This window comes from Ceratotherium simum, chromosome 24 (genome assembly GCF_057802395.1).
Source record: "Ceratotherium simum simum isolate JZ-2026a chromosome 24, ASM5780239v1, whole genome shotgun sequence".
Lineage (NCBI taxonomy): Eukaryota > Metazoa > Chordata > Mammalia > Perissodactyla > Rhinocerotidae > Ceratotherium > Ceratotherium simum.
The window spans coordinates 6641352-6667658 of NC_141923.1; the positions used below are offsets into that span (position 1 = coordinate 6641352).

At 58.3% G+C, this 26307-nt stretch overlaps 1 protein-coding gene across 1 annotated transcript; it reads right to left on the reverse strand.

Annotated features, from left to right (window-relative positions):
* Positions 1 to 960: 960 nt before the first annotated feature.
* HHIPL1 (HHIP like 1) lies at positions 961 to 26065 on the reverse strand. The gene is given in 11 exon segments (XM_087447960.1): positions 961 to 2264; positions 2266 to 2303; positions 2306 to 2467; positions 4812 to 4894; positions 8159 to 8240; positions 11183 to 11328; positions 13126 to 13252; positions 13712 to 14040; positions 16327 to 16470; positions 19253 to 19899; positions 25726 to 26065. Coding segments are annotated over 11 exon segments (2361 nt in total). The 5' UTR covers positions 25996 to 26065; the 3' UTR covers positions 961 to 1931.
* Positions 26066 to 26307: the final 242 nt, after the last annotated feature.

The following is a 26307-nucleotide window of genomic DNA, read 5'->3' on the forward strand; positions in this document are numbered from 1 at the left end:
CCACAGCCCAAGCCTTGTTTGGAGCTGGAGGGGGGATGAGTCGGGGGACTGGAGAGGGGGGCACCCTGCCCAGAGGACTGGCAGGCCAGGGCCAGCACTGCCCCGGGGTGTGGAGGGGCCTGGGACTTCTCCCAGTCGCCCCATCAAACAACAGAGATGCTCAGGGCCCTGCTGAGGCCTGGACCACTCCACACTGGGGAAGACGCTGCACCCCAGATGGTGGCCCCAGGCTGTGGGTGCTGAGGTGCAGTGGGAGGTGCCCATATAACTTCTGCCCCACTTCCCGGGGCACGCCTTTCGGCGTCGTGGCCTGCAGGCCTTGAAATGAGCTCCACGGGCGGGGACGGGCAGGAAGAGCCTCTGTTCTGGAAACTGAACGGGCTCATGCACACTGTGCTGCTCTGACAGCGGTGCCCAGCACATCGGCCCCACTGAACGGCAGGGCTAGTTGTGGTTTCCATGGGGGTCTCAACAGGGGCAGACAGGCCGCAAGGGCCCAGGGCCCTCGCCAACTCCACTTAGGGCAGAGGCTGCAGGAGTCCGAGAGGGTGACCCTGAAGCTTTCCTCTGCAGCCACACTCAGCTTCACTGGGCAGAGCTCCCCAGGGCCATTTCTCTGCCGGGCACACTGCCCCTAGGGCCAGCTCAACTCTCAGAGCAACACACAGGTTGGATGGGGATGCCCCACTCAGAGCCCTCCCAGCCCCCCAACATGAGCCATATCCTGTCCTCACTGCCCTGTGACCATCTGCGTACCCTCCCCGTCTCCCCATCAGAGCCTGAGCCCAGCCATACTTGATGCCCCTCGACAGGCCTGAGGCCCTTAGTGGGCAAAGGGACTTCCAGCTGTGAGCAGGAGAGAGGCTGCAGGCCTAGTCCCCACCCTGCCAGCCCCTCCCTGCACCCCGCCCCCAACTCCCAGGCAGGCGTGGATCAGAGAAAAGAGGCAGGAAAGGGGTCTGTAAACAATCACGTTGTTGGCACAGCCCTGGGGGAAAGAGCATCAGTAGTCTCGCTGGACCCACAGCCTGGTCGGCCCCGGGGTGGGGCTGGAGGAATTAGAGGGTCCCCTGGGATTTCAGTGAGTAGGGGTGGGTTTGGAGATGACAGAGGTGGCCCTGACACAGTCTTGAAAGTAGAGAAGCCCAGGGGCCTGGGTGTTTGGAGGGGGCAGGTGGAAGCACGGGGCACTTCTGGCCCAGAGAGCAGGGGAGAGTCAAGCCTCAGGGTTGGGGGGCTCAACACCCTCCCCAGAGCACCCATATGGGCCCAGCATGATGATGCGGTCCAAGATGACCAGGAGGCTTCTCCCAGAGGTCATCCAGTGCCCCTCAGCCAGCCCTCCCCAGGCAGCCTGACCCTCACTCCGGCATCCATGGCCTAGGGTCACCACGGACCCATTGGTCTGGCGGCTTCCTTTTCCCCACTGGATGTCTTCCTGTTCTCCTCAGTACCTCTAACTGCCAGGCCACGCTGAGGCCATGCATTTCTTAGCTGCTCTGGGGCCTTCACTCCAGCCGTGGGCAGGGCAGGCCTGGTCCCCTGCCTCAGTCTGCCTGCTGTGCCTCTGTTAATGCATCCAGGGGCCACATTTGCCCTTGAAGGGTGGCTGCCCTCAGTGCTCAGGGTTCCACCGCCAGACTGTGTTCCTGCTGCTGGGTGGGATGCTCAAGGTAAGAAGTGCACACCTTGGGCCACCACCACACACCCACAGGGACCACTCGGACCCAAACACGCGCTGTGGCTTCCCGCCTGCAGAGGACACACATGCACTGCACACACCTCACTCGGGTCCACAGGACAGCGTTGCGGACAGGCCACCTCCGCCGCCACACCCCACGGCTTCCTCCACCTTCGGACTCGCGTGCACGCGCCAGGCGCGCAGAGGGCGGAGGGCCCCGGCAGGCTCCGGCGGGAGGGAGGACGCTCGGCTACAGGTTGGGGTCCTCGCGGCTGCACACGACGCCCGCGTCCTCCTGGTGGTCGCAGTTGTGCGTGCCCACGCCGGCGTGCGTGCACTCCAGCAGGTTGCGCTCGCCGCCCTCGCAGCGCACGTCGTCCAGCAGGATGGGCAGCGCCCGGCCCTCGCCGAACTCGGCGCGCTTGGTGGCCCGCACGACGTGCGCAAAGCCCAGCTGGCGGCACACGACGGCGGCGGCCTTGCTGTCCCACGCGTCGTCGCACACGGTGCCCCAGCGTCCGCCCGCGAACACCTCCACGCGCCCGCGGCCCGGGCTCAGCCCCGCGGGCCGCACCAGGCGCACGGGCGCCGTTCGAGGGCGCTGGGTCCGCCGTGCCCGGCCGCCTCGCCGCCGCCCGCCGCCTCTCCGGCCCCCAGGCCGCCGGGTGGGCCGTGCCGGCCGCGGGGTGGGCGCGGGAGGAGCGGCTGTGGGGCGGCTGCGGCGGGGAGCGTTGGTAGGAGCCCGCGCTGTGGGCCGCGGGGTGCTCTCCGTCCTTCGGATGAACTCTGCACAGAGGAAGAGCCTGCGGTCAGAGGGACCCTAGCCGCCCCAGCCCACCCCAGCTTTCCATCCAGGAGTGCAGACTCCCGGGAAAGATGTCCTTGTTCCGCCTTCCACTCAGACCCTGAGGGTGGGGTGCCTCTTGGGGCACCAGTGGTGCTTCCTGGGTCACCCTGGCCCCACAGAATGCTGGCCTGGAGCTGGGTGCAAGTTGATTCTTCAGTCATTCTGCAAACATTCGCTGGCAGCTGCTTTGTGCCAGTCTGCTGCTGGGTGTCCCCTCACCCCCAGCCCTGCCCTCCTGGGAGCCCCCAGTCTGGCTGGGGAAGGCCCCTCACACTAAACCTATGAGCGCAGTGGAAGGGAAGGGGTGTCTGGGAGGGCTTGTCAGAGCAAGTCTACTCTTTGGTGCACAGGTGAGGAAGCTGAGGCCCAGAGGTAGGGAAGAACTGCTGAGAGTGGGAGGCAAACGGGCAGGAGGGGACCGGGACTGCCCGGGGCCCCCGTGCTCAGGGGAAGCTGTTTCCTCCAGGGTCCCGAGGCTGCCGGCCCCACTGCCCATCACAAGGGGTGGGATGGGAGCTCTCTGGAGGTGGGGCTGGGGCCCACACTGACCAGAGGGGGTGAGGGCAGGACAGGGACCCCTGCCCAGCTAGCCCTCCACAGGGCCTGGACACAGCAGGCGTTGGGAAGCTGAAGTGGACGGTTCCCTCTGTCCCTGTAAGACGTGGCCCTCACACTTAGCCCTCGTCAGCCACAGGGACCAGCCTCACTCTACCTCAGACACTCTGCCAGGCGCCACCTCCCTCAGGGGAGGCGGGACCCCCAGACCACTCAGTCACTATGGGGAGGGATCCAGGGCCACCAGCCCAAGCCCTCTGAATCCCCTACCTCAGCCAGTCCCACCTGGAAAACCACTGAGATGGGGGCTGAGAAAGGGCCTTGATACAAAGCCAAGCACAGGCTGGGGCCAGAGCATCAGGACACATCGTGACATGAACCAGATGCACCGCCCCCCCCAACCTGGCCCCCACTCCACCCACAGGGAGGGACTCGGGCTCCCCAGGCTGCCTGACTTCTCCACTTTGGCTCTTGGACTGCCACCCCCAACGCCCCCGACCCCTGCAGTGCACCCTTCCTTTTGCTTCCAGGCTCAACCCTCAGCATCCAGCATCCCCCTCCCCCTTTCCCCAGTTCTGAGTGATCTGGGGCCCCATGGCACCTGGCACACACTTCTGTCACAGGGCCTGGGATACTAAATGACTTCTCTGTCTGTCTCCCGTGGCCCCAGCATCCAGCACAGAGCGGGTAACTAACAAAAATGCCAGAAACTGCTGAATGAGTAACTGGAAAACTCGCCAAGGCCCAAAACCAACTGCGGTGAGAATGAACTTCCCAAAACACCGAGCTGATCCCTTTCCCCAGCCTCCCTCTACCCGGAGCACCTCTTCCTCTGGGCTGGGCACCCCCACCCACCCAGGTGCCCCACCTCCCCCTTTTCCTCTCCCTCCCACACCCAGTCCGCCAACTGTGAACCTGCTGGGCACACTTGGCCTGCTGAAGTGTGTCCTTTGGCCTGCAGGATGGTTTTTAAAATTTTGAACTAGTTGCCAACATTTTCACATCAGAAGATTGTACGTAAGACTCCGAGAAGGCAGGGACCCTATCCATCTTGCTCAGTGTTACATCCCCAGTATGAAGCACGTGTGTGTGGTAAATGGATGGATGGATGTATGGATGGATTCCCTCCTTGTCTGAAGAACTGGGAGGTCTGGCCACACTGGGTCTCTGTTCCTGCCTAGCTGGGGCCCAGTGGAACAGTCCCTCTTTGGGGCACCCCATTTTCAGTTGGCCCCGGATCCCACAGGCAGTCATTGTGGCTTTGCCTGCACCGCCTCCCTTCTCCCCACCAAACTTGTCAAAATGGAACCATCTCATGCAGGCCCAGCCCAAACGTCCCCTCCCCTAGGGGCCCTTCTTCTAGAATAACTCTTTCCAGTCCTGCTCACACACATTCATATCCTCTTTCTCTGTCCCTCCCGAGAAGTGAGTGCACCTTGCCTGGCATCAGCTATTTCTCCCCTTGCTGTGCCCCCTCTGAGGCCTGTAGCTACTTCAGGGCACTCCCACCCATGGTCTGGGACAGGCACACACCACACAAGTGGATGGGTTTAAGGAGTCCCACCCTCCTTAACTGAATGTCTAATGTGTGCCAGGCGTGGGCTAGGCGCAGGGGCTGAGGAAGGGCATCCAGGTCCAGCTGGGAGGACCCACATCTGGCGGAGGGCGGCTGGGTGTGGGCTGCAGGGGCTGCCCGCGCCCCCTGCGTCCCTATTGGTGGGCACTTACTTTCTTTGGGCACAAAGCGGACGAGCCGGCTCCTCACCTTCACCTGGGCAGGGTGGATCCGACACTTGCCAGGTGGTGCCCGTCTGCCAACACACAGGAGGTCGTGAGTCCCACCCTGAGTGTGCCCCCTGACATCGCTCTCCCCCTGCAGCTGGGCAGGGAGGGGAAGGGCCGGGGTGCACTCAGGTGTGGACAGTAACAACAGTGGCCATTTATGGAGTACCTACTGTATGGTCTGCAGCCTCCCTGCTGCCCCAGGCCCCCAGGGCACTAAGAGCGACAGGAATCCCTATCACAGCCTGCGAAGAGCCGGCTCAGCCTCTGCCTGAAGAGCACGGGGGCCAGGGGCTCAGCCTTCCCTGAGCCACTTCTAATTCAGAGCGTGAACTGTCCTTGGAATGTGATCAAATGTCACGGTCCTTCTCCTCCCCAGCCTGCCAGTGCGACTCCTGTAGCTGTCTCTGCAGCCCAATTCCTGCACCCTGCCCTGGCCCCCAACCCCCACAGCCTTTGAGGAGGGTCTCTTGCTGCCCCTCTAGTTCCTGGATTTCTGGTACTGCAGAATCTGAGAGGTTCCTCCACCTGGGGGAACCAGGGAAAGGTCACGACAATCTAAAGAATAAAGTGGAAGAGAGCGAAAGCCTCAGGGCTGACGGCAGAGCAGAGGGATCTGGGGGCCTTGGAGGGTGGGGTTTGAGAGAGCTGGGAGAGAAAAGAGTCAGAGAAGGGTTGCCAGGGCTGTGAATTGGGTCTCCTTTGACATCTTTGAGGGGCACAAGCAAGGAATGGAATCCCATTTTAATTAGGTTTTGGCTGGCGATCTGTGAGTCTTTGAATGGGACCGACCCTACTGTGGGGTGACCCACGTGGGCCCAAGACTTCAATAGGTTCCAGCAGCACGAGGGGAAAGCCTACGGGGTGAAGCAGCCACGTGACACGGGGTGGCTTCCAGACAGCTTGGCAAGAGAGGGAAACTGAGGAGGGACGTGGGCCTCTTCCCCCAGAGGTTGAAGGAACACAACCAGGCACACCCACTTCTCGAAGCTGCAGAAAGGGCAGGTTTTCTGGTTGCTCTGAACTCTAAATAATATTCACGCTTCACACAGACCCAGCAGGGTTCTGTTCCTCAAGAAAATTACGTAAAAAATCTTTGCTGCAGGGCCAGCCTGGTGGCATAGCGGTTAAGTGCACGCGCTCCACTGCGGCGGCCCAGGGTTCGCAGGTTGGGATCCCAGGGCGTGCCCCGACGCACCGCTTGTCAAGCCATGCTGTGGCAGCGTCCCATATAAAGTAGAGGAAGATGGGCTTGGATGTTAGCCCAGGGCCAGTCTTCCTCAGCAAAAAAGAGGAGAATTGGCATCGGATGTTAGCTCAGGGCCGATCTTCCTCATAAAAAAAAAGAAAAACAAAAAAACTTTGCTGTGCAAAAGGGTAGGAAATACACCACAAAAATGCCACAGCGGTTATGTTTGGGTGGTAATAGATGACCCCACCCCACGCCCTCCACTTCCCAATTCTTTGTTTTCCAAATGTTCTGTAATGGGGCCCCTATGCAATATATTGTGGATGCAAAAATCCACATTTATTCCGAAAGAGAAAAATGGAAGAGATGAGAAGGGTCAGGGAGGGAGGGAGGGAAGGGAGTCTAGCCTGCTTCTGGCTTCTCCAACCCATGAGACTGAGCTGGAAAACTCCCTGAGTCCCTGTTGTGGGGGATAATGAGCCGATAGGGTGCTGCCCAAGCCAAAGGAGCTGACGGGGCTAAGGCAGCATCTGGCGTGAATTAGCTGCTCCGTGCATGTGATATTTCCTTAGAGAAGCACTCTTTTTTAAAAAATTGGAAATAACCTAAATGTCCGAGGAATGCGTAAGACAATTATGGCAGAATGACTCAACAGAAAATCATGCAGCCATTGAAAACGATCCTTTTGAGGGTGATGTTGCAACGTAGAAATGTTTATGCAAAATAGGGATAAATGCACAAAGAAAAATGCACAGTTTGCGTGTGCTCCTCTGCAATGACATAAATCCTGGCGCTAGGCAGATAAAGATGGATGAGACCTCAGGAAAATGAAAAGCAGGGCATGAGAGGAGGAAGTGCTGATGCTTTTCTTGATAATAGTTATGTCAATAATTAATAGATCCGAGCTTTAAAAAAAAAAGTGTGGTTGGGGTCGGCCGGTGGCGTAGTGGTTAAGTTCACATGCTCCACGTCGGTGGGCTGGGGTCCGCATGTTCCGACCCTGAGCATGCACCTACGCACCGCTTGTCAAGCCATGCTGTGACAGATGTCCCACATATACAGTAGAGGAAGATGGGCGTGGATGTTAGCTCAGGGCCAATCTTCCTCAGCAAAAAGGATGTTCCTCACCAAAAAAAAAAAGTGTGGTCAACAGGGAATGTCCAGAAGCTATCACCGACCACAGGATGCTCAGGAGACATGAAGACTAGATGTAATGTGGGATTCTGGATGGGATCCTGGAGCGGAAAAAGGGCACCAGGGAAAAACTGGAGAAATCCTTTCTTAAAAAGTGTGGAGGGCCAGCCCGGTGGCTTAGCAGTTAAGTGCGCACGCTCCGCTGCTGGCAGCCCAGGTTCGGATCCCGGGCGCGCACTGACGCACAGCTTCTCCGGCCATGCTGAGGCCACGTCCCACATACAGCAACTGGAAGGATTTGCAGCTATGACATACAACTATCTACTGGGGCTTTGGGGAAGCAAAAAAAAAAGGAGGAGGATTGGCAATAGATGTTAGCTCAGGGCCGGTCTTCCTCAGCAAAAAGAGGAGGATTAGCACGGATGTTAGCTCAGGGCTGATCTCCCTCACCAAAAAAATAAAAAATTAAAATAAATAAAATAAAAAGTGTGGAGTTACTTCAATTAAAAAAGAAGTGTGGAGTTTAATTAATAGTAATGTATCAATATTGGTTCATTATCTGTGACAACTGCAACATGATAATGTGAGATGTTAAGAACAGAGGACACTGGGTGAGGGGTATAAGGGAAATGCTGTACTATCTTTGCAACTTCTCTGTAAACCTAGAACTATTCTAAAATTGAAAAAAAGAATTATTTTTTAAAAATGTGATGGTGGGGCCTATGTTTCTCAGCCCCCATGCGTATCTCCGGCTCCCACTTATCGTGAAAAGAGCTGGACTTCGAATCCTGCTTTTGAATCCTGGGTCTGCCCCTCACCAGCAGTGTGGGCTTGGCTAGTCACTTCCCCTCTCCCAGCCTCAGTTTTCCCATCTGAACCATGGGGATATTAACAAAACCCACGTCAGGGAGTGTAGACAGGGAAATGAGGCGATGGAGGAGCTCAGGCAATGCCAAGGGCAGGGACTCACCTGGAGGGGTCGATCACTTTGTAGACCACCCCACGGGCCACGGTGGCACTCGGCACGCCCGTTGACATGAAGTACAGCTCCCCTAACACAAGAAACAGGTGAGGAGTGAGGACACTGTCCCGGCCAGCCTCATGCCACCTACTGCAGGCTCTGAGACAGACCCTAAACTTGGCGAGCCATGAGGGGGGCGTTCCAGGTCAGCGTAGCTCTCCAGTGCCCACAACTGGAAGCCAAGGCTGAGAAAGGCATCCAGAGATGCCCACAGGCCTCTGCAGCGCAGTCTCCCTGGCTACCAGCTGCTCGGCCCGGACCCGCCAGGCTCTGACCTCCACTCTTGTCTCCTTTGGTGACCCAGGCCCATGCCTGGTCCCTGCCTGGGTTTCATGCCCAGCACCGCACACCTCTGGGCACACGTGAGGGTCCACAGCCCAGCTCCCCACTAACTGCTTACTGGCTCTCTGAACCTCAGCTACCCCATCCCCACAGGGGATGCCTCCTAGGGCTCTTACAGGATTAAAAGAGCACAGAGTAAGTGCTCCATCGGTATTCGCTATTATTGCTGCTGTTACTGTCATCGTCATCCAGGATCCCCGTCCTGCAGAGTCCTTGAGGCCAGAGTCTCTCTCCACTGACCAGCAGGCAGAATACAAGCTCGGGGAGTCCCTGGTGTGAATCCAGCCCCTGCACCTAGCCCCGGGTGAGCGCCAGCAGCTCTGACAGCACCACTCCGAGCCTCAGTTTCCCTCCACCTCTCAGGGCTGTAGTGGAAATGCAGCGAGGAGAGTTGTGAGCACCTGGCGCCATGGACGCTCTCAGCGAATGTGAGTTCTCCCCTCTCCCCTCACCCCCATTCTGCCCCCAGCCCTTGCCCCTACCTGTGCCTGGGTTTCATTATTCCCATCTTACAGGTGAGAAAACAGAGGCTCAGAGAAGTCAAGTGTCTTATCCAAAGTCACACAGCTGGTGAGAGGTTAAGCAAGGCCTGGAACTCAGGAACATCTGCTGCCCCCAAGCCCACACCAACGTAGGACACATGGTGGCTGGGAGGCCCAGATACAGGCACATGTGACTCAATGTGATGGTTCAGCCATGCTAGTACCTTCTGTCCTTGTAGGACAGTGGAAAGGTCTCCCAAAGGGGAGGTGTGGTTTCCCCAAGGAGAGGCCAGACAGACAGCAAGGTGGAGCTTGGAGGAAGGCATGTCCCTGGTGCAGGCAGTGAGGGCGGCATGGGGGTGGGGTCTGAGAATCAAGGCCCAGGAAACCAGGGGAATTCCATGAAGGGGAAGACACTTGAGAGGTGACTTGTGTAAATGGGGTAGACCCAGCTGTGGCGGGGAGCTGGGGGCTGGGGAGGGCAGGATGCGAGTGGTCAATGGCCTCTGACCCCCTCCAGGAGCACCAGCTCTGCTGGGTGGGGGGTAGTAGGCCCACGCAGTGATGATGTAACCTGTGGGAGGGAGCCGGGTATCCTTTCCGGAGAGAGGCCCTTGGGAGCCCGTCTCCTCCCTGGATGTGCAGCCCTTGCACCTACCCTCCTGTCCCCTGGGGCAACTCGGGGCTCCCTGCACACACTGCTCCCTCAGCTGGAAGGCCTTTCTCCATTGTCTTCCCTTGGCTGACCAAGCTGGAGTTTGAGGCCCTGCTCTGGAGGCCTCCAGGGGCTAGGCTAGGTACAGTACCCACCCCCCGACCACCACCCCATGACTGGGCATGAGTAGTCAGCCTCGGTTTCCCCATCTGTAAAGTGACTGGGTTGGACTGGGCACACTCCAAGGCCCCTTCCAGCCTTAATATGCTGGGAGCCACGGCCCCAACCCCTGCACGGGCAGGGAGCCCCCACTGGCACTGTTAAGCCCCGCCGGGGGCCATGCTGCCCTCTTGATCTCTGCCATGTGGACTGTCCCAGGGGGACACTGGGCCAGCAGAGGTCCTTGTTGAGCAATTTGCAAGTGTCAGAAGAACAGCTAGAGAGACGGGAGCGGGAGCTGGGAGCTGGGAGAGGTTTGTTTGCATTGGACCCCAGGCCTTCCCGGAGCCGCCTGCCTGAGCTCACAGACAAGCTGTCCCTGGCTGTCTGTCTCAGAGGCGCCTGCTCCTGGCTGTCCATCACTTGGTGTCAGAGGGCTGAGGAAGGGCCCCTCGGGAACTGTACCTTCCAGGCCCTGCCTCTGTGGAGGAGGGTTGGGGGGAAGGTGCAGAGAGAGCAGTCTTCCTTCCAAAACACCTTAACCCCCTATTGACCAAAAGAAAGGGCTTTCAGGGGCCTGGTGAGCTTGGGGAGGGCAGTGGGGGCTGAGCCTGCCCTTTTGAAAATTTAGATTCTGACGGTTGTCGGTTCAACAAAGGTTTCCCAGACTCGGGCCTGGGGGCTCTGGGCACCAGGCCCTGCAGGGGACACCTTTGAAAGGCCCTCGGGTGGGCGTTGCCTAGCAACCCAGCCAAGCATCCACCAGGCCCCACTGGGGGCCCCTCGGCTTTTGTCCAAGGACAATCCCAGGGCCAAAGACAAAGGCAGGAGGCTGGAGCAGGATGGAGCCTCTGTGGCCCGTCTCCCTCTCCCCTCCCCCATTTCTCGCATTGAAAATGCAAGTGCCTGAATGGGGGACCCCCTAACAGGCAAGAGGCGGTGCCCACCCTCTTTCTGAAGACAATGTGGCTTCATTTTACAGGCCCAAATACATTTTGCCACCAGGAATGGAGGTCTGGGAAGGACTCTTCCCTCACCTGCTGCATTTCCACCATCACCGAGCCTTTCCTGGTCCGCTACCCGCCCCGGACTCCTACCCGTGTCATCCTCTAACCTTCACAGCAACCCTGCCCAAGGCGGGGAAGATGCTGCTCCCATCTTCCAGATGAGGACTGATGCCCAAGCAAGGTCTCAGGCCCACTGAACCCCTCCCTCCCCAGTCTGAAGGTGATTTCAGGCCTGAGATCCAATCCCTTGAATCCCAGGCCAGAAGGACCCACGGGGTGGGGGGACCAGCCCCAGCCATGATGATGGAGAGCCCTCAGGAGTTCTCACCAGCCTCGTCCTCCGCGAAGGAGATGATGTACGGATAGTAGTTGTTGATGAGGCCCGGGAACTCGCAGGTCTGGCCACGGCCCATGCAGATCTCGCTGTACCGCCACTGGCCTGTCTCTGGGTTCTCTCGGAGGGACATCAGACGCCTACGAAGGAGGAAGAGCTGTGGAGTCATGTGTGGCATGGTGCCCAGGGAAACCCCACCCACCATTCCATCCATCCATTCATCTATTATCCACGCAACCAGGACCAGACATAATCTGCAGGGTCTAAAGTAAAATGAGCACGTAGGGCCCCTTGTTTAAAAAGTATTAAGAATTTCAAGACATTGAGGGCAGAGCATTATACCAAGTGTGGGCCCTTCTGAGCATGGGGTCCTGTGCAGCTGCACAGGCTACACATCCATGAAGCTGGCCCTGCATGCAATCTATGTACCAGGGGGAGGAGACCAGCTCGGTCCCTGCCCCCTCAGCTCAGCCCCGCCCACTGACCAGCAGGAGGCAGGCAGGAGCTGACCTAGGTTTCAGAACCCTCCCAGGCTGGCACCCAGGAGTCTGTATATACTTTGGAGCTGCCTCCACTTCAGAGCATGAGATGGAGCTTGGGCATCTTTCGAATATGCTGATCTCGCCCCTTACTCCTGTCACCGCCTGTCAATCACCTGCTGATACTCCAGGCCCTGCTCAGATGGCCCCTCTTCTGGGAGGCCCTCCTGCCTGCCCCTGCACTTGGCTTCCCCAGCACTGTGCACAGACTCTCTGAGGCTGGACCGGAGTGGACCGAGTGTGGGTCTGTCTCTCTGACTTGGGTGTGAGGTGCTCTTCAACAGCGTCGCTCTGGCCCTGGCACAAAGCCTGACCCAGCAGAGGGGCTTGGGAAAAGTTGGCAAAATTAGTTGAATTTCTGTGGTCAGGTGACTTGGCAATTCTGGGGGAGGGCGGAAGGGGATAGGAGAATCGGGGTAAAAACAGGCTTCATCCAGACCCATTTTCCAGATGGGATAGCTGAGTCCCAGAGGTAGACCCCAAGGAAGGGGCGGAGCTGGAAGAAGGATCCAGCATCCAGGGACCCAGGTCAGGATTTTCTCTCAGCTCCAGGTGCAGACGTACTGGCCACAAACCCACCCAGGTCAGCAGCCTGCACAAGGTGAGAATTCTCCTGCCAGCCTCAGATTCCTTACTTCCTCTCCTGAGGAACCCTATTCAGCCACCCTCATGTGCAGAGGCTAGGGTGGGAATAATTAAGAGCCACCAGATATTGAGCACATACTAGATCCTAAATGCCATATATGTATTAATTGATTCAGTCCTCAGACAACCCTAGGAGGCAGGTACTATGATCATCTCCATTTTGCAGATGGGGAATGTGGGCACAGAGATGTGAATTAACTGGCTCAAGGTCACACAGCTAATAAGTGTGCCAGGACTCAAACCCAGGCAACCTCAGCTGCACTTTTAAACATCATGCCAGGTGTATATCTTCTCTGGGCCTCTATGGTCGTCAGTTTTCTCCTCTGTACAATGGGAGAACAAGGTGGTTATGAGTCTCCATAAGTTGCCCTGGGAAGAGTCGGCCCACAGCAGGCTGGGGAGGTATGTTCGGGGTGTGATTCATCCCCACCCCCCATGTCCCCACAGCCCCCACACACCATCTAGCGGCTGGCTGGGTGGAGGAGGTACTGCCATACATACAGGTGGGAATTGGGCAGCAAGGCTCTATGGGCCCCCACGGTCAGTCCTCAGCTGGAGCCCCAGCTCCCCTCTCCCAGCAGGCTGACCACTCCTGCACCGATGCTCCCTACGGCTCCAGTCAGTTGGTGCAAAGACAGGTCCTGGCTTCCTCAGGAAAGAGATGGCCCGGAGCCTGTCTAGGAAGTTGCTCCTGTTCCCCTACCTTCCACCTCTGCCCTCCCTGCCCCTCAGAACTGCTGTCAGGCCGCTTACCCGCTCATGAAATCGCCGAAAATGTAGAGGCCGTTCAGGTTGGGGTACTCGCAGCCCCGGTACACATAGCCCCCCGTGACGGACTTGCCCAGTTTGTGCGGGTAGGCGAAAATCGGCAGCACGTCGTCTGCAGAGCGGAGAGAAGCCGGGGTGAGTCTGTGGCCTGCGGGTCATCGGTGGGGCCAGCCCCTCGCCCACAACAAACCTTCGTGGTGGTCCCGAGTCTTGCGGGGCAAGGGGATGTGCGGTCACTAGGAAGGCCCACAATGGGGCCCCAGATAGTCACCCAGGGAGGAAGGTGCTTACAGCTTGCAAAGAGCATGGGTTTGCAGGGGTAGAGAGAGTGAGGTGGAGAGCGGAGAGGAGAAGAGCTAGGAGCAGCCCAGGACAGGTGGGGAGAGGGGACGAAGCGAGGGGAGGTCCCGGGGAAGGGCGCGGGGGTCCCCAACGGAGGCATTGCGCACATCCAGTGGGGTGGATCCAGGTCCAAGGGATCCCCAGGGGCGCGGGCGCACAGCTGTGGGGGAGGGGGGACCGATCCGGGCTGGGGGGTCCCCGGGGCGCGGAGAGGGCGGGGGGCGGTCACCGAGGGAGACGTTGGCGCACAGCTTGCGGTCGTAGCACTCGAAGCCCTCGCGGGCGCGCCAGCCGTAGTTGCGGCCGCGCTCCACCAGGTCCACCTCCTCGAACTTGTTCTGGCCCACGTCGCCGCAGAAGAGGCGCCCGCGGCCCGCGCCCGACGCCGGGTCGCCGCGGTCGAAGGAGCAGCGCCACATGTTGCGCACGCCCAGGGCGTAGACCTCGGGCCGCGCGGCGGGGTCGCCCACGAACGGGTTGTCGGGCGGGATGCGGTAGAGCGGGCCGCGCTCGTTGCGGTCCACGTCGATGCGCAGCACCTTGCCCAGCAGCGCCGACCTGCGGCCGGGGGAGAAGGCGCCGGCTCGGGGTCGCCCTGTGCCAGGGCGCTCGGCCACCGCGGGCGGCGGCAGGGGCCGGGGGCCAACGGCACAAGTCCACCTCTGCTGTGGGGCCAGAGACCCCAGGGCATCAAGTCCTCCGCAGCTCCTTACCAGCTGGGTAACCGCAATCATTCATTCCGCATGTATCGGGCACCTGACTGTGTGCCAGGCCCTGTCTCAAGCATTGAACACGCTTGCCATCTATTGCTCCTTTCATCAAACCTTCTAGGTAGGTGGGTACCACTGTGATCCCCACGTTACAGGTGGGGCCACTGAGCTCAGAAAGGTCACAGAATGTGCCCAAGTGCCACACAGCTAGTAGATGGTAGGGCTGGGGTCCAGCCCAGGCAGAAACGCCAGCTCTTTAGGACAACACTCTTTCTACCCTCCCTATGCCTCACCTGTAACATTAGGTGGTCCCTCTCTTTCCTGCCTTACAGGGTTGTGCCACAGAGCAAAAATGCTTCTAGAAAAATGACTCGTATTTACGGTTTTCATCCAGCACCGTGAATCATGAAGTGTTTGCTGAGTGAATGAATGAACGATTGCAATCAAAGTCAAGTGCACCACACGGAGAGTACAGGTCAGGACTGGGAGAGGGGAGAGGGCGCTGCAGATCTTAGCAGGAAACTGAGGCTGATGTTCCTGCTTTCTCTCCCACACACCCCCAGGGCCTTCCTGGGCGGAACCACAGCCTGTCAGAGAGCGGACAGGCCTCAGTGGAGGTTCAGTTCCTCCCACACCCACCACCCCTACCTCAGCCCAGGTTCTGAGAGGGGGACGACTTGCCAAGTCCCCCAGGGAGCTCTGGACAGAAGCCGGGCCACTCCACGGCGCCATGCAGCTTCTGGGGCTCCTGGAGGGAGAGGACGTTAGGTCATGCCTTCCAGAGCCACGTAGAACAGGGGTTCGGCCCTAACCTCCACGAAGCTCCTAGGGGTGAGTAGCTGCTTGTGGGTTTCATTCGTCACATGACAGAGTGACACATGATGGGGAAACTCTGCAATGTCCTTGAAGATGTACTGAGGAGAACACATCCTTTTTGTCTGTGATTTTTGAGGCACCTATGTAATGACCACATGGTTTTTTCCTTGCCGTTAGCATTTTGCTGTACCCCCTCCAGGCAGGACTGGCATGGTTTGCCCATTTGATGAACTTTGTACCCGTCATTCTCACGCAGCATCAGCACCCACGCATTTCCCCCACCATCAAAGACATCTCACAAGTGTCCTCTATTAATGGTGACAAACGCTCCCACCCAAATAGATGCCCCCCAGTTAATCCCCTATTACCGACATTCAGGTCTTGCCCCAGTGAGCTCCTCCCCTCCCATACCCTCCAGCCTGCTCGGCACCGAGCTGCAGATTACAGCCCGGAGCCCACACACCACGCACAGGCTTCCATATGTAAGTGGGCAAAACTCACAGCAGTGAAATTATGTTTTAAGTTCTGTCCAATTATCCACAAATCCTTAATTTCTATTTTCTCAACTTCATCTCTAAACACATCCCAAACAAGAGAAAGCTGCAATGATTCTTCCACTGTCACATATGAAAGCACAAGTCACACATTGGGAACACTTTAATTACCGTAATCAACATCACACTCGCTATTTTTACTTTCTGGGCTGAGGAAGGTTGTGTCATTTTGGCTACGAGAGTGGAGGAGGCTGCCCTGAGACTCCTGGATATCCTGGTCTACACTCACAAGACTCTGTGTGTGTGTGTGTGTGTGTGTGTGTGTGAGGAAAGGAATGGCGGCAGGCCATCTGCTCAGGCCAGGAAGTGGGTAATTGAGAGCAAGACTGTGCTTCAATTTCTGGGCCATCCTGGGTGACCCTCGGGGCAGAAAACCCACGGCCCACACGACCCTGCTCCAACTAGCTCACACTCCCCCTCTGGTCTGGGAAGTACGCTTTCCTTACCCTGGTTCCTGCAGGGCTGGGCTGACCAGAGCAAATCTCATCTTCCCAGAGGCTCTCTGATGCCACTTCTCAGGAAGCTGTGACAAGTGGGCTCTGCGCCCAGCCCTCGACAAACACGATCGCCTTTACTCCCCACGACAAGCCTCCCCGTGGAGACGATTATTTCCCTCTAACTAATGAGAGCAAGCGACTTGACTGGGGTCCCCAGCTGGCTAGCTGCAGGCTGAGCTAGGGCCCAAAGCCCTTTCTAAGCCCTACACTGCATGGCGCCAGAAGAGCACGTAAACCAACCCACCAGCCAGCCCAATCAGAACATACTTGTTTTGAGCATTTCCAAACTTTCCGAAGGGGTCTCCGGCCATCCCGCCATCTCCAGTGAAGATATAGAGGTACCCATCGTCCCCAAAGAGGAGCTGGCCCCCATTGTGGTTCGAGGCTGGTTCTTCAATCTCCAGGATTATCCTAAAAGAAGATTAACCCCCCACCAAAAAAAACCTCAGCCTTCTGCACAGGAGCCAAAAACACAAAACAAGATCACAGCAATTACCATTCCTCTCGCTCGGATGCCATTTCACAGTCGAAAGACTTCATTTCCTTTACAGCAGGTGATTTTTACAAGGATCTGGTAGGCTGGGCAGGGATAGTTCACTCCACTGCACCAATGAGGACCTGGAGGCTCAGAGAGGTTGAGCAACTTGCCCAAGATCACACAGCCCATAGGTAGCAGATCCGGGACTAGAATTCAGGTCTTCTAGTTCTGGTCTAGTGCTTTTTCTACTGCTCCCCACTGCTAGCACCTGCCCTGTTATGATCACGTGAAACTGTTGACCCCATCACCGGCACAGCTGGTCTCTTCATCATCATAACTACCCACACGCCAGCCACTTCAGCTGAGCATTTTCTACACAGTCCCTCGTTTGTCATTTACCATAACTTCTGAGGAGGTGGGCTGGATGGTGTGGGTGTGCTCAGCTCTACACTCACCCCTCAGCCACCTCCTTTACTGCCATGGTGGGAAACCTTCCACTCTACTGCCAGCCAGCTGGCATCTGGTTACAGCTTGCCCATGGAGAGTGGAAGGCAAGCGGAGGGGAGAAGCCATGTCTCCCGGGCTTCTGGCACTGCCTCCAGAAGTGCGGTTGAGGAGATGGCAACAGTGGCTGGTGAACGTGGACTCCTGGGTGTCTGCCCAGACAGCTGGGTACTGGGGCAGCAAACTCAGCAGCACAGACTGTTCCCTGTTCTTCCTCTAGCTTCTTGTGGTTACTAACCTTCAGGTAACTCAACCTTCCCTTTCCCCTCTGCAGCCCTCCCAACACCTGTGTAGACGACTCCTTGTATTAAATTCCCTCCGACCAAAACGCTTAGGCTGGTTTAGGTTTTCTAGTATTGGTCACGGATCTGTTAATCCCTTATTAATACAGATAAGAAAAGAGACCAAGTAACTTGAACCCAGGGTTTTGGCTCCTTCAGAGCCAAGACGAGAAGGCTTTCTGTTTCGAGGCCGACACCCGTGACTTGGTGAGCAGTACACAGCCCCGAACTCCAGATCCTCCTCCATAAGGAGGACAACTCAGACTGTTGGCCATCCACTTCCCATTGGAATCCCAGCCCTGGGAATAGAGACTGACAGCTGACTCAGCCAAGGGCGACCACTCATTCCTGGCCCTGCCCTGAGCCAGCCATACCTACCCCTCCCCCTGCATGAGTCAAGTTCCAGGCTTGTACTTGTGAGGTCCCCAGAGGACCCTCACTGAACTCTCACTCCAAAATATGTTCATCTGTATATGTTGTGTATATCCACCTTCAGTCTTTATCAAGAATCAGCTTTTAAAAGTCACTATTGAAGACACATCCGTTCTGTCCCTCTGTCTCCCCTCTGTGAGATCCATGTAATAAACTTGGTCTCTCTTGGAGAACTGGTTGTGCAATAAGATGAGAATTATGTTTTCTCCTTTTACTCTGGCTGCCAGGAAGCTCATAGTCAAAATTAACGCTTCATGACAAGATCAATATTTGCCCTCACAGCCAGCATATTTGATTCCTTCTCCTTTGTATACTTTCCCTGTCGAGATTTTACAGGTTTATCAAATTCGTGCTGTGCTGTTATTTGCCTATTTGCCCTCAGATCCAGTCCTGGCCCTCCTCCTAACTGCTCTCTACTTCAGAGGGCCAGCTCTGCAAACTACATTTCCCATGCTCCTTTGCTAGCTGGCCTCTAGCTAGGTTCAGCCAATGGAAGGCACTGGCAGGAGGTTGGAGGGTGCGAGGAAGGGAGAAGCCAGGGTGTTTCCCCCATCTCTTTCTCTGCTTCAGGCAGCATCTTGGCAGTAGCCGCACCTCCTCCCTGGCTCCAGTTCCCCCTGCCAGGCCCGCCCAGGTCCAGCTTCCAACAAGGGTCCCCAGCTCCGGGGCTGCAGTAACCCCACCCCTCACTCTGTCTTTCCAGCCCAAGAAATAGAGGCAGCATCCTTCAGTTGTTAAACTCAGAGTCGCCTCCCTTCCTCCCCAGGTTGCTCTTTCCTCCTTTCTAACACCCGAGTGACTAATTCCCAGTATCAGATTCTGCCTATTGAATTGCCCGGTCCATGGTTTATTTTTCTACTGGACTCAGCGATGCGTAAGCCCTTCATGCCGGCCAGGTCAAACCCATTTTAAAATCAGCTGGGACATAAATAATACACAGGGAGGAGGCTTGGTCTTGAGAGGAGCAGAAGCCGGGAGGCAAGGAACGGATACACCTGCTGAGGGCAGGGAGGGGCAGAGGGTCCAGGGGAGGAGAAGAGGGAGGTGGGGCTCACCCCCGGGGCCTTAGGCCATAGCAGACAGGGTGGGGCCTGGGATGGGCTTGGGAGACAGACCAGGGTCCCAGCTCTGACGCCTCCTAGCTGTGTGACCTAGTACAACAGGTCCTTTCATCTATCTAAGCCTCTGCGTCTTCATCTGGAAAATGGGGAAAATAATCTTGACCTCACTGGGCTTTTTTGAGAACCAAATGAAACGACCCATCTAAAGTGCCTGATCCAGGAGCTTGGACGTGACCCTGTAATGTCTGTTTGGCAACTGACCCTCCCCCGACCCCCAGAACATGGGGTTCAGCCCCCTCACTGGGCATGATAGTCAAAATATTTAACAACCCGTGTGGCCCACACCGTGAACCGGCACGGTCATACACCAGTGCTCCTGCGTGCGTGCCGGCAGATTTCAGCCCTGCCCCTCCCGGCCTGGGCTCCCGGGGAAACACCTCTCAGACTGGTGGTCCACGGTGTTCATGTCGCCCTCGGAGACCCTGAACTCGCTGATGCGGATCCACTCGTCGAAGTCGACCCCCACCGAGTAGTAGACGTAGAGCTTGCCATTGTGCCGGAAGCTGGGGTGGAAGGCGATGCCCAGGAAGCCCCGCTCGTCGCCCTCCCAGGGCGAGGTGAGCACGGCCCGGCTGATGTTCAGGAAGGGCTTCTCGAGCCGCGAGTGGTCGGGCAGGTAGGCCCACACCAGCCCCAGCTGCTCGGCCACGAAGAAGCGGTGGGTGCCGTCGCGGGCGTGGACCATGGCCACGGGGTTGCGCAGCCCGTTGGCCACCTCCTCCAGGCACAGCTGCAGGCAGCCCTTGGCGTCGGCCAGCACGCGGCCCAGGTTCGAGTTGAGGTTCTCGTTGACCAGCAAGCGCGGGAAGCAGTAGTCCACATCGTCCAGGGACAGGTAGCGGCAGAACTTGGCGCGGTTGCCCTCCAGCGCCCAGAGCTCGCGGTCGGGCGAGAGGTGGCGGAAGAGGCCCCGGCAGGTCTGCCACACGTCCAGGCAGTAGTCCTCGCAGAGCCCGGGCACCGTCCGCAGAGGTGTGGACGGGTCCTCGGCGTCGTAGAGGTGGGCGGCGTAGGGCGAGCACTCCTGCAGGGACAGGGATGGCTCAGGGTGCTTTGTGGTGGCACTTGCCAGCTATGTGAGCTGAGGCGGGTCACCCCACCTTCTAGAACTCAGGCTGCTGATCCATAAAATGGGGACAATGCCATGCGCGTATTATGATTGGTTTCAACTATAGCAGGGCTGTATCCCCTCCCCCTCTTTCCTTTTCTCTTGCCTAATGCTTCTGTTAGAACAAATAACCACAATATTCTTACTACTACTAATAACGAAAGCCTCAGCAGCTACTCTTGAGCACCTACCGTGTACCAGAAAGGATCTGAGGCACTTGTATATACTTCCTCTTTTTTGGTGAGGAAGATTGTCCCTGAGCTAACATCTGGGCCCCTCTTCCTCTATTTTGTATGTGGGTCGCTGCCACAGCATGGCTTGATGAGCGGTGCGTAGGTCCGTGCCTGGGATCCGAACCCACGAACCCCTGGCCGCCAAACAGAGACTATGAACTTAACCGCTATGCCACCGGCCTGCCCCTAGACTTCCTCTTCTAATATGATGCCTCTGCCCCATATCTGCATGATTTATTTACTCCTTCACTTTACTTAGGGCCCTAAATAAAGAGGGGCACCTCCTGAGAGGTCTTCCCTGACCACCCATCCACAACCCCGTTTCCCCCGGCCTCTCATTCGGCTTAAAAAAACAAAACATCAAAAAGCTTAACATTCCTTGATAGTATAATAAAAACTAATGTTTACATGTGTATTGTCTGTCTTCCTCAGAATATAAATTCCCTGAGGGCAGGAATTTTGCCTGTCTTGGTCACTCCCTATCCCAGAGCCTACAACAATGCCTAGCACATAGTAGGCCTGTAGTGGAGGCTGGGGGAAGGTGCCAAACAGTAACCTACCCCTGGCCAGCCCTTAACGGTGAATAAGGGCTCCTACCTCCAGAGCCCACGAGGGAGAGAGTGCTACAGATGGGGAGACTGAGGCAAGGCCCTGGTGCCATTCAGGGCCATTCAGTCAGTGGAGGAGTCTGGGTTTGGTCTCGGGCCGACCCCCTCTCCCCAGCACAGGTATGTGTGCGAGTGCGTGATAATGCCCAATGCCCACAGGGACCCCTGACCCAGGTCGCGTGCCAGAGTTGACAGCTGGGGTTGGAGGGCAGGAGGGAGAAGCGGGGTCTTTCACAGCTCCCCTGGCTGGCTCCTACCTACACACCCCCAAGCCTAGTTAAGTGCCCCCCACGCTGCGGCACCTTCCCTGCACCCCACCTGCCCAGAGGCCTCAGCTCTCCCACCTTTGTAAGGACCTCCCTCGGTCAGAGCCCCCGACCTGCGCAGGTGTAATTATTTGACTGTGTCCGACACACCCCCCTCCACCATAAGCTCCCCAGGCCAAGGCCTGGTATGACTCAGCTGTGGGCCCTCGGAGGCCTCGGGGGTGCTCCTCCCGAGGTAGGGGAGGCACTGACAGGAGCACACACTCCCCCTCCCAGGCAGGGCCAGGCCGGGTTCCAACAGGAAGCCTTCAGGGACAGTGGGTGGCAGGCTGCCCTCTTGGCTGTGTCCTTAGGCTCCAGGCCAGGGCCGCTCCCTCCCGTTACACGATTGTGGCTTTTGGTCATGCCACGGCCTGTCCTCCTGGCCCGTCTACTGCTACTGTGGGGCTGTGGCCACTTGGTGATATGTGCCTGCGGGTCGGGTCAGTCACTGTCCCAGGCGTGACAGGGACGCCATGTTTCACACGCACCACTCGGCCCACAAGTGGGCCAGATGGCCAGGTCCGGGCCTCTGTGCAGGGTCGTCCCTCCCACGGCTCCACTGGAGCCTCCTGTGAGTCCAGCCAGTGGCTGTGACTGGACCAGGGAGGGTCCGTGTGCACACACCTCATTGACTCTTTGCAAGGTAGGGACATCGTGACTCCTATGTGTAGATGAGGAGGTGAGGCTCAAAGAAGGCCATGTGCCGAGAAGCGACCAAGCCAGGGCTCAGACCCAGGCCTCGTGACGCCCAGACCGGGGCTCTTCCCTGATCAGTCAGCAACGTTTCATTCAACAAGTGTATACTGGACACCGACTATGTGCCAGGCACTGTGCTGGGCTCCAGAGACACAGCGGGGAGCAGAACAGACTTCTGGAAGCCAATCTGAGCACCCTCCACTCATCAAAGCCCAGCTCAGAACTAGAGAGAGCAAGGAGGGCCTCCAGGGAGCCAGGGGGGAATTTCAGCATCCATGCCTCAAAGCACTGGGTCTGGCAGGCCCTTACTTATGGCCCATGAACTCTTACTTACTCACAATGCAAACCTGGGGCCCAGCCCTGAGTAGTCCAGAAGCAGGAAATGACAAGAGGGTGCAGTGATTGCTGCTGGCAAGGGGGACAATCAGCAACTAGCCTCACAGTGGTCAGCGGGGAAAGGCAGCAGAAAACCCTTGGAAAACCAAGCCGGTATCACACCGCTCAGCTGCTGGGCCATTCAGCACAGAGACAAACAGCCTGCCTACTTCACTGCCCAAGGATGCCACTGTCCAGTCGCTGACACTCAGGACTCATGGTGCCGAGTCCCACAGGCTTCTAATGTCCACCACCTATTCTTTAGGGAGACCGAGTCTTGGTGCACAATGTTCTCTTGTAGGACATTCCCTCCTTGCCCACTTCTGCATCTGCTAAACTGCTATGCAAGTCTCAAGGCCCAACTCAAAAGTCTTCTTTTATTCCTCCATTGTCCCAGGAACCTGACTCCCCCTGGGCCCCTCTGGATATTCTCACAGCCCTCTGTGCATATCTCAGAGACAACATGCACCAAATTGTAATTCTGCAGCGTGTGGGGTGAGCTCTCCGTTTCTGCTGTCACCTCACCATTGCCAGACATGGCTCAGCTGGTCTGCTTAGCGAGGACTTAATTATCTCTTTGCATTCTGTCCACCCCACAGACAGTGGGACCCTCCAGGGCAGGGACCCCAGGGCCCAGCACACAGTGGGGCTTCAAGAAGGCAGGCAATATGGCAAAGTGCTTAAGAGAAGGGCTTTGGAGTCACAGCACACTGGAGACTGAGTCTACCATTCCCTGTGTGACCTTGGGCAAGTTTCTTAACCTCTCTGTGCCTATGTCTTCATCTGTAAAAGGGAAAAGGAATTCCAATGTCATAGAGCTGTTAGGAGGAATAAATTGAGATGACAATTGTATTTGTTCAGTGAATGCTCAAACAAAATGGGCTATCGAGATGTAACTCAATGTTCCCTCCTCCAGGAAGTCTTCCCTGACTTTTCCAGGGAAAGTGTGGTCTTTCTCCCTCTGCCCCCTTAGTATTCGGTCACCCTTGGGAAGGCTTTTGTGCATTCTGGTAATCTATGTGTCTGTCTCTTGAAGTGAACAAGGGGACTTTAGAGGCTGGGCCAGCAACTTGCCAACTGCCTCTAGGCCCAGCACGCAGCCCAGGGCCAACTTCTCACAGGCCCTGGGGAAATGTCTGCCCAGTACATGAGACTGCAGAGTACGTTCCACATAGATTTCCATCAGAAACCAGGCTTTGATGACTTCAGGTTCTCAGGGAGGCAATCTCAGTTATAGGGTAAGTTCATCATGTGCAATGACTCACTCCAACTACACTGGGGACCGGATGCCACATGTCACAAGCTGTCTTTTCTCCTGATGACACAGGCATCAGCTGGATGAGGGCAAAGCCCCAAGAAAGAGTGAGAAGGGGCCGGGAAGGACAATTGCCCTCCAGGCTAAGGAGCCATCCTGGGTATCTGTAGGAGTTGTGGGTGCCAGAGGGGGGCAGGCTCTGGAGGGGACCGTGGGTGTGATGGGGCAGGCTCTGGAGGGGACTTTGGGTGCGGGCATGTTTCATGGTTTTTCTCCTGTCTGGAGTCCATCTCCCTAAGGCAGATGTGAATGCCTGAATACCATTATTGACTGAAACTTGTAAATAAGGCGCTTCAGCCACCTCCCTCAGTGGAAATCAGGAGGCGCTGAATCCAGACGCAGCCTTGGCTGACAGAGAGTGCAGTCTTCTGGCCAGCGCTCTCTTGCCCTCCCACGAGGCCCTGCCAGGGAACTGTGATCCAGCCTCTGCTTCTCTCTCCAACCTCACTCCAGACATGAGGTCACTCCCAGAGACGTCTTGGTGAGGTGCTAGCGGCCATTCCACCGCTGGTTGCTCAAGGCCAGGCCGTCCTGGGAAGGTTCCCAAGGAGAGAGGGGAGCCTCTGGCCAGGAGAGAGGTAGTGGACTGACCCTTCTCTTCCCCCTCCTCAGACCTGCCCACCGTATTTGCCCTGCGGAACCCGGCACGCGGTAAGTGCTCCATAAACAAATGTGGAGTGGACGCATGAACCCTGCTATGTGACCGGGGCTGGGAAGACCACAAGACCCGGTCCCGAGGAGCCCCCAGGCTGGTGAGGGAGGTGGATGCTTGACCAGACCATTCTGACTCTCCTGAGATGCACAGCATGGGGGCTCAGTGAGTGGCCCCCCCTTTGCATTCTGGAGCTCCCCAGGCCCCCATCCGCTCCCGGCCCCTCTTATGTCCCACCCAGATGGCCTGCTCACATTGGCAATGAGTGTAGTCCAAGTGCCCACCAAGGCCACCACTGGGCTGTGTGACCACAGAGCAAGTCCCTGTCTCTCTGGGCCTTCCCTGAATGGGCCTCTGGGCCTAGCTCAGTCCACGCCCAGGGCCGGGCAGCCAGTGGGGAGCAAGGAGACAGTAGAGAAATCCAACCTGAATGGTCCACTGAGCCCCTTGTGTGTGTCACTTAGTCTGTCCATGTGACAACCCTGGGGGGTGGCTAAGATTGCCCCCATTTTAAAGATGATGCAACTGAAGTGCAGCGGCGACCTGCCCAGGGTCACGCAGCCAGGAAGGCGCAGAGCCAGGATCAAACTCCGGTATGTCTGACTCCAAGCCAGACCCCCCCCCCCCCCCCCCCCCCCGGCTCCCCACAGCGCCTGCCCCCTGCTGGCTGAAGGCTGGGACCCTGCCCTGTCCCCCTCCCGGGACCCCCTCCACCCTCAGTCCTCTCACTGCCTCTCACCGTGATCCAGCCCGGTGCTGCGCCAGGGCCAGCCTTAGTGCTTCCCAGTCTTGACCCCATTACCGGCCCGGGTTCCTGTCAGACACTGGGAATCACACCCACGCAGGAGGAAAACGAACAGCTAAAGCACATTCTGCCGCCGCACCTGCCCTCAGAGGGGAGGTGCGGTCAGAGAGGTTTCACCAAAGAGGTGCCACTCAGGTGGTCCTGAAGGATGAGAGCGCCTCTGCCGGGTGGGCGCCATTCCAGGGAGGGGCACAGCACGAACCAGGTGGGGGCCCGGAGCGCCTGGGGCATCGCGACTGGGGCATCAGAGGCTGCCCCCTCAGGGCGGGGGAGGGGCCCTCATTGGGAGCAGTGTCCCCCCAACCCCGTCGACAAACCCAAGCTAGATCGTTGACCGTGGCCTCTGCAGGGTCCCGCGGCTCCAACGTCCCCGGGGCAGCGCGGGGGAGCGCTGAGGGGACAAAGGCTTCCCACTCTGGTGCCCGGATAAGGACGGGCTCCCGGGGCAGTGGGGGGCCGACTCCAGGAGGTCCCAGGGCAGAGGGGCCCCCAAACTCAGGGAGTGATGACATCATCTGTCCATCCCTCCTGCTTCAGGAGGAGAAACTGAGGCCCAGAGAAGGCCCAAGTCACAAAGTGAATGGCAAAGCCCAGGGCCGTCCCAGGATGCCCGTCTCCTCGCCCCGCGCCGAATTACTCGCGCTGGGGGCCTCGGGTTCCAAAGCCTGCTGCCCAGTCTGGATGCTCTCCCCAGCGGGCTCGCCCCGCCGCCCTCCCCGCGGCGCCCGAGGCCGGCGCGCGCCCGCTCACCTGGCACAGCAGGTCGAGCGCGTAGCCGGCACACGCGGCCCACTCGGCGGCGTCCACGCGTGCCGCCAGGGCCCCGAAGCGGCGGGCCAGCGCCGCGTCGTGCTCGGGGGCGCAGCAGCCGAAGGCCGAGTACTGCGTGCAGAAGCGCAGCGGCTCCGGCGGCCGGAAGGGCGGCCTGAAGTCCAGGCACTGCGGGTGCGCCGCCGCCCCGAGCGCCCGCAGCGCCAGCAGCGCCAGCAGCGCCCCGGCCCCGGCCCGCCGGCCCGCCATGCCGCCGCCGCCCGCTCCGCCCCGGCCCGGCCCGGCCGGCGGAGGAAGAGGCGGAGGGAGGGCGCCCCGGGCCCGGCGCGGCCCCCGGGGAGCCGCCGGCCGCGCCCTGAGCGCCCGCCTCCCGCCTCGCCCGCACCCTCTCGGAGCGCTCCGGCGGCGGGGAAGGGGCGGGCCCACACTGCAGGGCCTCGAGTTTGGGGACCTCTCCTGCCAGGAGGCCACCTCTGGCCGGGGACACCCGGCGGGACTGAAGGAAGAGGGCGCGGCACAGAACTCGGAACACGGCACCACCTCTGTTCCTGCTGTTCGGGC